The sequence below is a fragment of the Panthera onca genome, chromosome A1, assembly GCF_046562875.1.
Source record: "Panthera onca isolate mPanOnc1 chromosome A1, mPanOnc1 haplotype 2, whole genome shotgun sequence".
Lineage (NCBI taxonomy): Eukaryota > Metazoa > Chordata > Mammalia > Carnivora > Felidae > Panthera > Panthera onca.
In genome coordinates this window covers 95,099,762-95,116,083 of record NC_138339.1, presented here as the reverse complement: position 1 = coordinate 95,116,083, position 16,322 = coordinate 95,099,762, and the positions used below count along the sequence as shown (strand labels likewise).

Below are 16,322 nucleotides of genomic sequence, written 5' to 3'. Positions count from 1 at the left end.
ATTGATGGACATGATTGTTTCAATGTCTTTGTTATTGTAAATAATGCTGATATGAACATGAGGGTGCAGATATTTTTTTGAATTGATGTTTTTGAATTGATGTTTTTGTTTCCTTTGGATATGTTCCCAGAAGTGGAATTGCTGGATCATATGGTAGTTCTATTTTTATTTTTTTGAGGGTCCTCCATACTATTTTTCATAGTGGCTGCACCAATTTATAATCCTACCAATAGTGCACAAGGGTTCCCTTTTCTTAACGTCCATGCCAGCATTTGTTATCTTGCGCCTTGTTGAAGATGGCCGTACTAACATGTATGAGGTGATATCTCATTGTGGTTTAGATTTACATTTCCATAATGAATAGTGATGTTGAGTATCTTTTCATTACCTGTTGGCCTTTCATATATCTTCTTTGGAAAAATGTCTTTCCCCATTTTTAAATTGGGTTATTTGATGGTTTTTTTGCTATAATTATCACTGTTAGTTTTTTTTTGCTGTTAGTTCTTTATGTATTTTGGATATTAACTCCTTACCTAATATACGGTTTGCAAATATTTTTTCCCATTCCCTAAGTTGTTTTTTCAATTTGTTGCTGTGGGGAAACCTTTTTAGTTTGATTTAATCCCACCTGTTTATTTTTTATTTTGTTGCTTGTACTTTAGGTGTCATATCCAAACAATCATTACCAAGACTTATGTCAGGAAGCTTTTTTCCTATGTTTTCTTGTAGGAGTTTTATGGTTTCAGGTCTTATTTTTAAGTCTTTAACCCATTTCAAGTTAATTTTCGTGACTGGTTTAAGGTATAGGTTCAATTTCATTCTTTTCCATGTGATTATCCAATTATCCTAGTACCATATATTGAAGAGACTTTTTTTCTCCTTTGAATATCCTTGGCTTCCTTGTCAAATACTAGTTGGCAGTTTATACTTGGGTTTATTTTTTGGCTCTTGATTCTGTTCTCTTTGTCTATTTGTCTGTTTTTATGCCAATACCACACTGTTTTGATGACTATTGCTATATAGTATAACTTGAAATCAGGAAGTATAATGCCTCCTGCTTTATTCTTCTTTTTCAAGATTTCTTTGGCTATTCAGGGTCTTTCATGGTTCCATATAAATTTTAGGAGATTTTTTTTCTACTTCTGTAAAAAATGCCACTGGAATCTTGATAGGGATTGCATTGAATCTTTTGGTGGGATTAACATCTTAATAATATTAATTCTTCCACTATGTGAAGACAGGATACCTTTCCTTTTCTTTGTGTCTTCTTTGATTTCTTTCATCCATGTCTTACAGTTTTCAGCATAAAAATTTTTCATTTCCTGGTTAAATCTATTCCTATGTCTTTTATTGTTTTGATGCTGTTGTAAATGAGATCAATTTCTTTATTTCTTTTTCAGAAATTTCACTGTTAGTGTATAGAAATGCTACTGATTTTTTTTTTTTTTGTATGTTAATTTTGTATCCTGCAACTTTACTGAAATCATTGATTAGATCTAACAGATTTCTGGTTGAGTCTTTATACCAAATCTATGTATAAAAGTGTGTCATCTGCAAACAGAGACAATTGTACTTCTTTCTTTCTAATTCTTTTAGCTTTTACTTCTTTTTCTTGCCTGATTGCTGTAGCTAGGACTTCCAGTACTGTGTTGAATAGGAGTGGTGAGACTGAGCATCCTAGTCTTGTTCCTGATCTTAGAGGAAAAGTTTTCATCCTGTCACCATTGAGTATGGTGTTAGCTGTGGACTTGTCATATATGGCCTTTATTATGTTGAGATATGTTCCTTCTGAGCCTAATTTACTGAGTTTTTATCATGAGTGGGTGGTGAATGTTGTCAAATGCTTTTTTGTACTTACTGAAATGATCATATGATTCTTTTCTTTCATTCTATTAAATGTGACATGTAACATTGATTGATTTGTGTGTGTTGAACTGTCTTTGCATCACAGAGATAAATCCCACTTGATCATGGTGTATGATCTTTTATTGTGCTGCAGAATTCAATTTGGTAGTATTTTACTGGAAATTTTTACATCTGTATTCGTCAGGGATATTGGTTTATAGATTTCCTTTTTAGTAGTGTTCTTTTCTAGTTTTGGTGTCAGGATAATGCTGATCTTGTCAAATAAATTTAGAATTGTTTCCTTCTCTTCAGTTATTTGGAAAAGTTGGAGAAGAATTGGTTTTAATTCTTTAAATGTTTAGAAAATTCACCAGTGAAGCCACCTGGTCCTGGGCTTTTCTTCATTAGGAAGTTTTTAATTACTGATTCAATTTCTCTACTAGTAATTGATCTATCCATATTTTTAATTTCTTTCTGATTCAGTCTTGGTAAGTCATAAGAAATATAGTTTGTAAAGTAATTCCTATTTGTGTGTGTATGTGTGTGTGTGTGTGTGTGTGTGTGTGTGTGTGTGTGTGTGTATCCTCGCTTGTAGTTTAAAATTTCTTTTTGGTTTGCCACATAATGCTGCTATGGAATGAAATTCAAAATACTTTTCTCTGTTACATTTCCAGAATGATGTCACCATCCTTAAGGACAGGAATATGTCAACATAGCAAGAACATATACCTTGGTTAGATTATTTCTTATTAATAGTAGAAGAGGTGCTTTGGAGATTTCTTCCTGGATTCTGACATGTTTATGGGGAAAACAAATGTGAAGCTACTTACCAGCTTTGCATTTTCTCAGTTTCTGATGCATTAGGGGTATTGTGGATTTTTTAAGAGTTTTTTTTTAAGTTTATTTATTTTGAGAGAGAAAGAGAGTGAGAGAGAGCCTGTGCAAGGGAGGTGCAGAGAGAGAGAGAGAGAGAGAGAGAGAGAGAGAGAATCCCAAGCAGGCTCCATGCTGCTAGCACAGAGCCTGATGCGGGGCTTGATTCCATCAACTGTGAGATCATGACCTGAGCCAAAATCAGGAGTTGGGTGCTTAACCAACTCAGCCACTCAGGTGCACTGTGACAAGAGTACTTTAATAGAAGTAATGTTTACTTAAAGAATATACAATTTAAGTAACATTAAAATTTTGAATATATTCTTCACATCCATAATAAATCTGCATATGTTATTATTGTTTTTTTAACTCCAGAAAAGGATCTGAATTTATTCTGTTTGGCATCCTTAGTGACATCTCTTGGCATTCTTATATCTCATATAACCCACTCCCCCGACCCTGCCACCGACCAGAAGGGAGAGCAGGGCCATTTATAAGTGAATATGAATGTTGGTAATATCAGTGGCATTTACATCTCTTCATAATCTCTTGCAGTCATGCTTTTGACTCTACCCATCCTGCTGAAAAAAAAACCAAGTTAGAGCTGTAGCTTTTGTGTAGGGATCATATTCCTTGATCAGCAATACAATCTCTTTAGTTTTTTTGTCCAAAATTTGGCCCATTTTCAGTGTTACCAGTCTGGGTTTCCAAAGCCATTTAACATTCCTGTAACTCAGATATAGCAGTTACCTAATTTAGCTGACAGCAATGTGAATTTTTTTTTCTCTCTAGTCCTTTTGATGTTGATGAAAGAATGAAACAGAAACTATATGTTCTAGCACTGCTAATTAATTTTTTTGTCTGTGAATTTGGGTTAAAGATAAATGAGAGTAACTATTTTTAGGCTTATTGGAATTCCTCATCACTGTTTCTTATCTTTTACTTTTCACTGTATAATTCTGTTTTATTTTAATGCAGGTACAGCCTGACTATTTGGACTGGGAAAAATGATAACTATTCCATTGAAGATTTACTTTGCATTAGAGACCATTTTGACAAAAAACAAGTTTTCTATGACATCTTGGAACCACAAAACCATGAATTTCAACAAGCCATTGGAGTCAAAGTTAATCTCTAAGAAGATTCTTCTAAGTTATTTCATGTTTTGGTTTCATAATCCCCTGCTTTGGTCTGAACTAATTACCACATAAATTATGATGATTGACTTATTCTCCACATCATCTAATCAAAGAACACTTAGTGCTTACTTTATTATGCATATATCCTTATGATACTGTACTTACTTAAAACATTTGGAAAGAAGAGGGGTGCCTGGGTGGCTCAGTCAGTTAAGTGTCCAACTTTGGCTTGGGTCATGATCTCACAGCTCATGGGCTCAAGCCCCATGTCAGGCTCTATGCTGACAGCTCAGAGCCTGGAGCCTGCTTCTGTCGCTCTCTGCCTCTACCCCACTCATGCTGTGTCTTTCTCTCAAATATAAATAAACGTTAAAAATTTTTTAAAAAGATTTGGAAATAAGATATTTCAGTGGGTCTGTTGTAATAATAATTTAGGAAGATTATGCTTTGAAAACCTTTATAAAAATATGATTTTGATATACTGAAGGTAATTGAAAGAATTTACATGTTATAGCTTGGATATAAATCACATTTTGTTGGCACTTGTATTACAGAGATTCACCAAAACTCTGGCACCCTCTTTCTTTTTTCCTGGAGAACTGGTTATTTCAGAAATTACAGAAGAGTAAGAGGGCTTTAAAAATGTTCTAACTTTCACACAGGTGAGCACCTTTATCATGACAGAATAAAATCCACTTACTGAAAACAATGTAGATTAAATTAGATGGATCTAGCATTTCCATATTATTGGGAGCATGCTGGCAACTGTGTATGTATTTTGTATTCTTTATTTCCATCATAATATTTTATCTATAGTGAGTACAATACTACTGGAGAGCATAATTTTTTTATTTAGCCACATGGTTTCTTTTTTTTTATGATACAATTTATTGTCAAATTGGCTTACATACAACACCCAGTGTTCATCCCAACAATTGCCCTCCTCAATGCCCATCACCCATTTTCCAATCTCCCCCACCCCCATCCACCCTCAGTTTGGTCTCTGTATTTAAGAGTCTCTTATGGTTTGCCTTTCTCCCTGTCTGTTTGTAACTATTTTTTCCCCTTTCCCTCCCCCATGGTCTTCTGTTAAGCTTCTCAAGATCCACATATGAGTGAAAAGATATGGTATCTGTCTTTCTCTGCCTGGCTTATTTCACTTAACATAATACCCTCCAGTTCCATCCACATTGCTGCAAATGACCAGATTTCATTCTTCCTCATTGCCAAGTAGGATTCCATTGTATATATAAACAACATCTTCTTTATCCATTCATCAGTTGATGGCCATTTAGCCTCTTTCCATAATTTGGCTATTGGTGAGTGTGCTGCTATAAACATTGGGGTACAAGTGCCCCTATGCATCAGCACTCCTGTATCCCTTGGGTAAATCCCTAGCACTGCTATTGCTGGGTCATAGGGTAGTTCTATTTTTAATTTTTTGAGGAACCTTCACACTATCTTCCAGAGCAGCTTGAAGAGTAGAATTTTAATCCTAGTGACACATCATTTGATTTTCATTTCTCACCAGCACCACCTTAGGCCCTTATTCAGGCCCTTCAGGGCCTTGTTCAGGCCCTTATTTTACTGCTAGAACTTCAGAAACTTGTTCTTCATGTCTTCATTGTTCACACTCTACTCAGAGATGCTCTGAGTATTTCTGCTGAAGAAAGTTTTTATAAGTGCCTCTTGCAAATTAGAAACCTCCAGGGGCCTCTTACATGCAACTTTATTGAATTTTACTCTTAAAGACCATCCACAATGTAGCCCACTCTAAAAGTCAATTCAGTGACCTTCAGTGCTTCATTTCAAAAATGCCTGCAACATCAATGGTCTCCAGACCTTCCTTTAACAGTTAATTTTAACTATTTAATATTGTTCACTAATTATGTCATACATGTTAGTTATATTTCTTCAGCTAGGTTAGAAAGCCCTTCATGGTAAGGGTGCATTCTTAACTGTCCTTTATAGTATGTGGCTTAGTCTTGAGCAAGGTATTCAGAAAAACATGTACTTCTTTCATTTATTAAAAAGAAACTTACTAATGAATATCCTAAGATATATAATTTGCCTTGGTTTATCAGCCATTTTCTCCCAGAAGATAAAGTGGTATATAGTGAAAATATAATTTTGAATTCAGATAGACTTCCCTTATAGCCCCACCTCTGTCCCTTACTAGCTATAGATTTTTGGAAATATTTAACCTCATTGAATCTTGATTTCCTTATCTATAAAATGGAGGGAAAATGAGGATTTTCTTGTAGTTGTTATGAAGATTGAGATTCATGTAATAGAGGATCTAGCTCAATGCTCAACGCATAGTAAGTACTCAACAGACAAGGTTAGTTCCCTTCTTCTAGACTTGTCATATGATCATATCCATTGTAGATAAATACAGTGAGGAGTATAACATGAAACATTGTAGACATAGAAGTATTTAAAGAAGACAATTATATTTCCACTTTAAATTTTAGCTCCAACTAAATACAGTCCTATTTGTCAAATAATACCTAAAACTTCACTTTCTATGGTTGTTTGCCAAAAACAAAAGATAAAATTTTATAATTACAAAATTTTAACAATTGGAACAAAGAATAATTTTAAATTATAATAAAAAGTAAAGCTTAGTTTACAAATTTTCTAAATGAACTGCATTTTAATGAGGTTTTAAATAAAATTTCATTTGTCCAGAAGATTATTTTTGCTACTTGATTATTTGACCCTTGATAATAGTTTTAAAAATATTAATCTTAAGGCAAAATTCTTTTATTTTGAGAACTTTATCAGCTGAGTATCACTTAGATTAAGATTTAAAGCTGTATTGGGGCGCCTGGGTGGCGCAGTCGGTTAAGCGTCTGACTTCAGCCAGGTCACGATCTCACGGTCCGTGAGTTCGAGCCCCGCGTCAGGCTCTGGGCTGATGGCTCGGAGCCTGGAGCCTGTTTCCGATTCTGTGTCTCCCTCTCTCTCTGTCCCTCCCCCGTTCATGCTCTGTCTCTCTCTGTCCCAAAAATAAATAAACGTTGAAAAAAAAAATTTTTAAAAAAAAAAGCTGTATTTACTATCAACAATAACCAAAGTATGGAAAGAGCCCAAATATCCATTGATGGATGAATGGATAAAGAAGATGTGGTTTATATACACAATGGAGTATTATTTGGCAATCAAAAAGAATGAAATCTTACCATTTGCAACTACGTGGATGGAACTGGAAGGTATTATGCTAAGTAAAATTAGTCAGAGAAAGACAAACATCATATGACTTCACTCATATGAGGACTCTAAGAGACAAAACAGATGAATATAAGGGAAGGGAAACAAAAATAATATAAAAACAGGGAGGGGGACAAAACAGAAGAGACTCATAAATATGGAGAACAAACTGAGGGTTACTGGAGGGGTTGTGGGAGGGGGGATGGGTTAAATGGGTAAGGCACTAAGGAATCTACTCCTGAAATCATTGTTGCACTGTATGCTAATTTGGATGTAAATTAAAAAAAAATAAAATAAAGTTTTGAAAAGACAAACAAAACAAATAAACGAATTCATCAGTTGCCTTATAGAGTCAAGGTACAAATTCTAATTCATCTCTATATCCTAATTTTAAAAAACGAAAATTTTATAAATGATACTTTTAATGATATAATAAAAAATGTTGAAAGACTAAAAAAAAGATTTAGAGCTGTATTTTAAATTGTTTTGGGGAACAAAAATATGTAAGGGAATTATAAAATGTATGCTGTTGAAAATAAATTATTAGTGGATATTCACATGGAAAAAAATAACTTTGATCCCTACTTCATACCATACAGAAATAATAATTTGACTTGAATCTTAGGTCCAAATGTGAAAACTAAAATTAAGGATTTAAAAGAGAATGAAGGAGAATGTTTTCGTGACTTTGGAATAGGCAACAATTTCTTTTTTTAATTACAGGTTTGTAGAGGTATAATTGACATAAAATTGTCAGATGTTTCCAATTTTTTTCCTATTTCCCCCACATCCAAGGCAATGATGTCTCATAACACAACACTAATCATAAAAGAAAAAATTGATTGGGGTGCCTGGGTGACTTATTTTGTTGAGTGTCTGACTTCGGCTCGAGTCGTGATCTCAGGGTTCCTGAGTTAGAGCCCTGAATGGGCCTCGTTACCATCAGCACAGGGCCTGCTGCGGGTCCTCTGTCTCCCTCTTTCTTCTCCCCTCCCCTGCTCAATGTCTCTCTCAAAAATAAATAAAACATTAAAAAAAAGAAAAAAATGGGTTAATAGGCTTTATCAAAATTTAACACTTATCATCAAAAGACTCCATTAATACCTATCTGACAAAGGTCTCATACTCAGAATCTTTGGAGAACTCCTATAAACTAATTCTTAAAAAGAAGCTAAACAACTCAATTAAAAATGGGCAAAAGGACAGACACTTCATAACTTGGTTAATTAACAATAATTATAGGGGCGCCTGGGTGGCTCAGTGGGTTAAGCGGCCGACTTCCGCTCAGGTGATGATCTCGCAGTCCGTGAGTTCTAGCGCCACGTCGGGCTCTGTGCTGACAGCTCAGAGCCTGGAGCCTGTTTCAGATTCTGTATCTCCCTCTCTCTGACCCTCCCTCATTCATGCTCTGTCTCTCCCTGTCTCAAAAATAAATAAACATTAAAAATAAATAAATAATAATTATAAAAAGGCCTTAATGTAGGAGAATGCAATACAATACTATATGAACAGTGAGACTCTACATATATCAATATGGAAAGATGTTATCTTGCAGGCTGCAAAACAGATGTTTGGTATCCTATTTATGTAAAATTATATGACTTTATATGCATTTGTATACATAGGAAAATATTTGGGAAGAAGTTCCCAGACACAAAATAAGTATAACTTATTTTTCCCCTCCAGGTTCTCAAGTCTAATGTTTGGTGTTGAGAACTCATGGCATCCAAGGGCTATTTCCCAAGTTTGGCAGAGCAATCCTGGTCCTAGAAGAGACTTTGGTACGAGATCCAATTGTTCAAAAAAAATCAGAGCTTTAAAAAGTACGGTTGAGGGGCACCTGGGTGGCTTAGTCAGTTAAGCATCCGACTTTGGTTCAGGTCGTGATCTCATGGTTCGTGAGATGAAGCCCCACATTGGGCTCTATGCTGACAGCTCAGAGCCTGGAGCCTGCTTTGGATTCTGTGTTTCCCTCTCTCTCTGCCTACCCCTGCTCACACTCTGTCTTTCTCTCTCTCAAAAATAAACACTAAAAAAAAAAAAAAAAAGTATGGTTGATATGGCCCTGTAAAAGTGATGTCATTACTAATTAGTCAGATATATACTCATTTACCAAGTGGGAAATTGTTAAAGATTATTCACAACAGATTGCTTACTTGCTTGTTTGTTGGAGTTAAAATCTTGGGGTTTTTCCTTGTAATTATAAAAAGTACCTAGTGAATATATAGAAAAATGCCCTATCTCTCATCTTGAAATTTAAGGTATGAGCCTGCCTAGTAAGAGCCTACAATCTGCTTATAATAATAAATCTGTGAATCAATGCAAGGAAAAGTTCACTGATAGAAAGATGAAGATAGTAGCACTGAAGAACTTTTTATCTAGAAAATGGGAGTATAATGAATAAATGAAACCAAGACCACCTGATAACCAGGTCTTGGAAGAAGCCAGGCAGGATCTAGGAGTTCTTGGGACCTCAGCAGCAGGAGCTCAGGGTCTTTGTTCTAGTGTCTACTGTACCACACCAGTGTCATTTTTTACTTGTGACTGTGATTGCTTCTCTCTCTTCTTTGTATCTAACATCCTTTGGGCAAGGACCTCGATTTGTCCAGTCACTTGTGTCTTCAGGGCTTAGTAGGAATACTGAGAGGAAGGAAGAGGCAGGCATTTAATTGATGTCTGATGGACTGAAGCTGTGCAAATAATTCAGAAATGATTTCTGCCTCAAGGATCTTAAAATCTAGGAAGAGAGATCTGTAGACAATAAGTTGGATATTTGCTGTAACTCCTGTGATGGAACTATACACCAGGTTGTGGCAACAGACAGCATTTTGTTCTAATTGAGAGAAAACACTTAAAGTTGTGTCTTGAATGAGTAAGATTCACTAGGTAGAGTAAGAGAGGGAAGGGTCTTTCAGACAGAGGCACATGCGCAGAGGAACTCTAAGTGAGGGAAGAGACTTATCTGACCTGTTCAAAAAGTTTATAAAGACACCACACTATGAGGCTGGGCACTGAGGCAGGGGCCAGATTCATTTTCTGAGCCAAGGAGCTGGCTCCTTTTCTCTTAGGCCATAGGAATCATTCATTGCACCATTTTAAGTAGGGGAGCTTTAATACCGGTTTTGAGTGTTAGAAAGGTGTTTATAATGGCATGAGAAGAAGATTTGGAATTCTTGAAGTTAAGGGAGATGAAGCCCTGAATTAAAGTGGTAGCAAAAGCAGATGGAAATGCTCAAGAAACAGAGGAAAGAGGTTACAAAGGGAGAACTTGCAAGAGTTTTTAAGCTCGTTGAATGGAGAGTATGGGAGAGAGGGAAGAATCTAGCGAATCTATATTTTAATTAAAAATTTTTTTTAATGTTTATTTTTGAGAGAGAGAGAGACAGAGTGTGAGCAGGGGACGGGCATAGAGAGAGAGGGAGACACAGAACCTGAAGCAGGCTCCACGCTCTGAACTGTCAGCTCAGAACCCCACTCAGGGGTTGAATCCATGAACCATGAGATCATGACCTGAGCCCAAGTTGGATGCTTAACTGACTGAGCCACTCAGGCACGCTGTGAATATATTGTTTGCTAGGTAACAGAAGGTCAAGTGGTGCTACTAACCCAAACAAGATAGGACAGAGGCCACATGTAACTATACTTTTCAGTCATTTGTTGATAGTGCTCATTTATACCAACTTGGAAAGAACGCTTGAAAACCCCACCTGCCTGTCCCTTAACTCACTCACCTCCTACTCTAACTTTAGAAAGGATGCTCTTTTTTTTTTTTTTTTTTTTAACTGGACCAGTTTCTTAAAGACTCTCTAAGTAATTGCTACTTTACTACATATTTTAATTTTTCCATAATTTTCAATAATATAACTATTTCCACAGTCCCACCATCAGTGAAGAGAGAAAACAGGGCTTGAAAGGGGCCCACTCAGCCTCCTGCCCTGTAGGGAGGTTCTTGTTTCTATGCTTCTGCCTAAGAAAGGAATCAGTCTGACTAAATCTGGTGGCTGAACTCTTCTGGGCTTGCTTGCCACTACAGAATGTTCATTAAGGCTGGTCATTGCCTTTTTCTTTATGTTTTCCTTGGGATGAAAGAATGTAATAAGAGTTTGAAAATCTTAACCGAAATATTGACTGTGAGAGTCTTTTGCTACTTTGTGAATTCAAGAGATAATCAAAAACTCTGGATTAAAGTAGAAAGCCATGACCTCTTCACAGAGCCTGTTGAGCTCAGCCCCTAAACCAAGGTTTTTTAAGGAGTCTTTCATGACTTCCCCAGGCAGACCTCTGGGCTTTCTCCTGAGGTACCTTCTCTGCTGGATTATAATTATTTTACAGGTTTGTGTTTTGTTCTCAGCTGTGTTGTTTTAGAGGAAGAAACTATTCATTTTTATATGATGTCTGGTCAGAATAGGCCCCTAACAAATGGGATGGATGGATGGATGGACACAAAACCTCGGTAATTTTCTTAGACCGGTTATTCTTACAGTGTGGCGCACAAACCCCTCAGTGCCCCTGAGACCCTTTCAGGAGATTCATGAGGTCAAAACCATTTGTGAAATTGTTATTATTTCACACACAAAAAACAGGATTTGCCTGTTTCGTGTAAATACGATGATGTTGGAAAAACAATGGTGGGTGAAACTGTTGATGTCTTAGTATAAATCAAGTTCATGGCATCAGTTAGCAATCATATTCTCCACTGTCACACACTCACATTAGAAAGGAAAAAAAAAAAAAGTATCATCAATGATTCAGCAAAAATTATTATTTTGAACATTTATTAACATCTTGCCTCTTTAATGTAGTCTGTGTGACAAAATGGGAGGTAAACACAGAATAGTTCTGCTGTATACTGAAATTCAGTGGTTGTCCTAAAGAAAAGCACATGTTGCAAACAGAGCTAGTCATTTTTTTCATGGGAAAAATATTTACTGGAAAGAACAACTGACAGACTAGTTATTCAGTCTTGGGTATTTGGCACATATTTTCTCAAAAATGAACAAAGCAAGTTTGTCACTTCGAGGAAAACAACTGACAGTATCTGTTGCCAGTTACAAAACCTGAGCTTTTACATGAAAAATTAGAATTTTAATAAACTTGAATCCATCATTGTGAACTTGACAATTCCCAATGCTTAAAGACTTTTTTTCTGATACCAGTGGCAATATTAATAAATGTTATTTTTAATATAATTTAATATAACACAATGTATTATAATAAAATGTGTCAATATTTGGAAGATCTGAATAACTCAAAGATTCATTATTTTCCAAATGACTAGTCCATGATATTATAAAACCTTGCATGAGTAAGGAATCCGTTCAAATTGCAAGATAGTACAGTGAATATAGTGTAATTGAATATGAAAATTCATTGATGTAGTTTCAGATTCCACATTATAGCTAAACTTTTAAGAAAGTACCACTTACCCAAGTTTAAGTATAGTATCAAGGAAGACTATCCACAATTATCTGAAAAGCCCATTATTTCTTCCTTTTACAATTATACATTTGTGTGAAGCCATATTTTCTTCATATGTTTCAACTAAAACAACATATTATAACAGATTGAATGCAGAAACAGGACAATCCAGCTGTTTTCTATTAAGCGAAGGATTAAAGGGATTTGTGAAACCATAAAACAATACCACTCTTTTCACTAAGTATATTTTGGAAAATATAGTTATTTATTCTAACATGAATGGGTTTGTTGTTATTTTAAAAGAATTAGCATTTTTTTTTGGGGGCGCCTGGGTGGCGCAGTCGGTTAAGCGTCCGACTTCAGCCAGGTCACGATCTCACGGTCCATGAGTTCGAGCCCCGCGTCGGGCTCTGGGCTGATGGCTCAGAGCCTGGAGCTTGTTTCTGATTCTGTGTCTCCCTCTCTCTCTGCCCCTCCCCCGTTCATGCTATGTCTCTCTCTGTCCCAAAAATAAATAAAAAACGTTGAAAAAAAAAAATAAAAGAATTAGCATTTTTAAAGTTTTCCATGTTTTTAAAAAATGTTTATTTTGAGAGAGAGAGAGAATGCATGAGCTGGGGAGGGGCAGAGAGAGAGAGAGGAGAGAGAGACTCCTAAGCAGGGTCTGTTTTGTGATCACAGAGCCCAACGTGGGACTCAGTCTCAGAAACCGCCAGATCATGACCTGAGCCAAAATCAAGAGTTGGATGCTCAACTGACCGAGCCACCCAGGCGTCCCAAATTCTCCATATTAATAGGACTCAAAGTTGCAGGTACAGAATAGCAATTTTTTGTTTTGAAATTAGTAAGAAGAACCTTTGGAAAGTGTTTTTGCCTGACAATCAAAATTTAAATTTCTGCCACTATAACCAATACTTATTGAATATGAAAATAAAACTAAGAAGTCATGTATGTGATTGAAGTCCAAAAATGTAACTAAGTTCAATCATTAATTTCAACTTTTCCCACTGAATCTAGAATTGTTAATACATAGAGTGTCTCAATCTTTAAAAAGACTTTAAAGATTTTTCATTAAAATGAATCTCATTAAATCTCTGATCAACATCCATCCTCTGCCTGTTTCCAAAAAAATGTGGTTCATATCTTCCTTGGACAGAGTTTTCCATAGATAAACTGCTCTAGGAACTAAAGCGTTAATATATTTCTGTGACTTCAATTTTCTGGTGCCAGTTTATCTTAATTTGGAGGATTCTGGACTAAGTCAGTGTTTCTGTCCCTTCCGTATTTAAGATCAGCTATTTAATCTCAATTGAGTCTTTTATCTTCTGGCTAAATGATATCAATTCTTTCACCTCTTTTAATGTTTTTTTCCTAGATTTTTTATTATCTTTATCTTCTTACATATATATTGTACGATGTGCTATCTAGAATTAAAAAACTATTTCAGATTTGCTCTACCAGTAGTAAGATTCACTAGTAGAAACTGGTTAATCTTTTTTTTTAACAATATAGTCTTAGCTCTGTTAGGAGTCCTGACAAACTTGTTAACTTAGTATCTAACTAAAACTGTTAGAGTTTTTCCATGTAAATTATTGATTTTCTAATCTTAAGCAATTGATTTTCAAAATCTAAATGTAGCCTACTCATGATCCTTATACTTTGATCCAATGTTTCAGCTAATTGAAATTCTTTTAAATTGTTTTTGTTGTGATTTGTTGTGTTAGCTACTCTTGCCAGATTTTCCTCTCCTGGCCTTCCCTTTAAGAAGTGTAGACATTCAGGGGGGCCTGGCTGGCTTAGTCAGGGGTTGGGGGGATAGTGTGTGTCTCTTGATCTTGGGGTCATGAGTTTGAGCCCCACAATGGGTGTAGAGATTACTTAAATAAACTTAAAAAAAAAAAAGAATTGTAGACATTCAAAGAAGGTATACAAAGAGATAGGATGTCACCATGGGAAGGCCAATGGGCAGTTCCAGTAAATTTAGTGGATTTACTATCATCCAGATCTGGTCCTCTTATCTTGGAGACTTAGAAATGACTTAGAAATGTGACTTAGAGCTAAGGAATATTGGCACTAAACAAGGCTATATAAACTTAACTATTATTTTATTTAGAATCGTGACTTCCAAGAAGACTGTGCCTTCTTGTTTTAAAATGTAGGTTTTATTACTATTCACATATGTTGAAGCCAACAGATCAGGAGACAGTTATATTGAAAAATGTAGTTTGTTACTTAAAATTCCCAAGAGGAGGCAAGCATTCTACATCACATAGGGCCAATGTGGGAAAGTACCAGGGTCTGCCTGGAGGCAGAGTAGTAAGGGGAAAACTTGGGAAAGACCCTTCATTATGGTTTCTATAAGAATGAATGAGGCAGGGTAAGCAGGCTTAGGATTGGCTAGTTTGAATAATTTTGGTGGTTTCTGAGGTGTAGGAGCTGTCTCTGGTTGTTTGGTACCTGATCCTGGCTTGATTAGGGCAGGCGGGTAGTTGCCTTGAGTGAGACAGCCCTGTGAGAGCCTGATAAAGGAGATATTTGGAGTATATGGATTCTGGATTGGTTGGTTTGCATACATAATTGCATTGTGTATGCATTGCATACATAATGCATACATTGGTTGGTTTGCCACATTCTGTGTCAAGTTATTTTCTATCTCTAGGAATTAGCTAACCTTGGGAGGGGCAGTCCATCCACTGTCAACAAGACCCTAAGATATCAAAGCATCAGAAAATAAACAAAATTAAAAAACATGATTAATACAATTGTCATCATCCTGACAAGTTAATTTCTTCCTTTATTTAAAAAAATGTATATTTATTTATTTTGAGAGAGAGTGTGCATGTATGCAAGCAGGGGAGGGGCAGAGAGGGAGAGAGAGAGTCCCAACCAGGCTCTACACTGTCAGCACAGTGCCCTACTTGGGGTTCGATCTCACAAACCATAAGATCATGACTTGAGCCAAAATCAAGAGTCAGACTTTTTTTTTTTTTTTCAAAAAAAATTTTTTTTAACGTTTATTTATTTTGGAGACAGAGAGAGACAGAGCATGAATGGGGGAGGGTCAGAGAGAGGGAGACACAGAATCCAACAGGCTCCAGGCTCTGAACTGTCAGCACAGAGCCCGATGCGGGGCTCGAACTCACGGACCGCGAGATCATGACCTGAGCCGAAGTTAGCCGCTTAACCGACTGAGCCACCCAGGTGCCCCAAGATGCAGATGTTTAACTGAGCCATCCAGGTGCCCCATTTTTTTTTTTTTTTTTTTTTTTTGCCATTCTTCCCTTTAAACAAGCTACATAGGAATCAAATTATTAGAAGGTTACATAGTGAATATTTAAGCGGAACAAGGGTAGTTTTATCATTTGAGATTTTAAATGGTTCAGGTACTTGATAACTGATGCGTACATCTCCACCAAAGAATATGCCAGGCAGGTGTTCACCACCTTGCCTGGACACTGCTTGGATAGGACACTGTCCCCACTTGTCTCTGTAACTAGGACTGCCCTATGTTCTCCCCAAAATTATCTTTGCTGTGAATAAGTATTAGCTGTACTCTTTGGAAATCCTAGCCACAAGTAACTAAGAATGGTACCTGTAAAACTAATGAATGAAGTGTCATCATACCTTGAAATTAAAGTTAAATTATACTTCTATGTTAAGTTAAAATATAGCACATGTATACATATCTGATTCCTGTTGAAAACATCTGTGACTTACCATTGGGATCCTAGTGATATAGTCCACTTAATAGAGTGAAAAGTCCCATAGGATGGTTTTGCATACTAACTCAAGCAACCTTAGCCCCTAACATGTTTTTAGGATTGATGGAAGACT

The 16,322-nt window shown here is 36.2% G+C and overlaps 1 protein-coding gene across 5 annotated transcripts in view; it reads left to right on the top strand.

Moving 5' to 3' along the window:
• The window catches only part of FAM151B (family with sequence similarity 151 member B), a 49,714-nt gene extending 33,978 nt beyond the window's left edge, over positions 1-15,736 (top strand). The window contains exons 6-8 of one of the 5 annotated variants that reach the window (XR_013556253.2): positions 4,412-4,519; positions 8,757-8,851; positions 13,170-15,736. Coding sequence is in view for 3 of the 5 variants with exons in the window: in XM_078448502.1 (XP_078304628.1) it covers positions 3,697-3,856 (160 nt within the window). In the remaining 2 variants the exon portion in view is untranslated. Of the gene's footprint in view, positions 1-2,519; positions 3,617-3,696; positions 4,245-4,411; positions 6,675-8,756; positions 8,852-13,169 lie in introns of those variants that run through there. The other 4 variants (XR_013556257.1, XM_060635458.2, XM_078448502.1 and 1 more) reach the window with 4 other exon arrangements.
• The last annotated feature ends 586 nt before the right edge of the window (positions 15,737-16,322 follow it).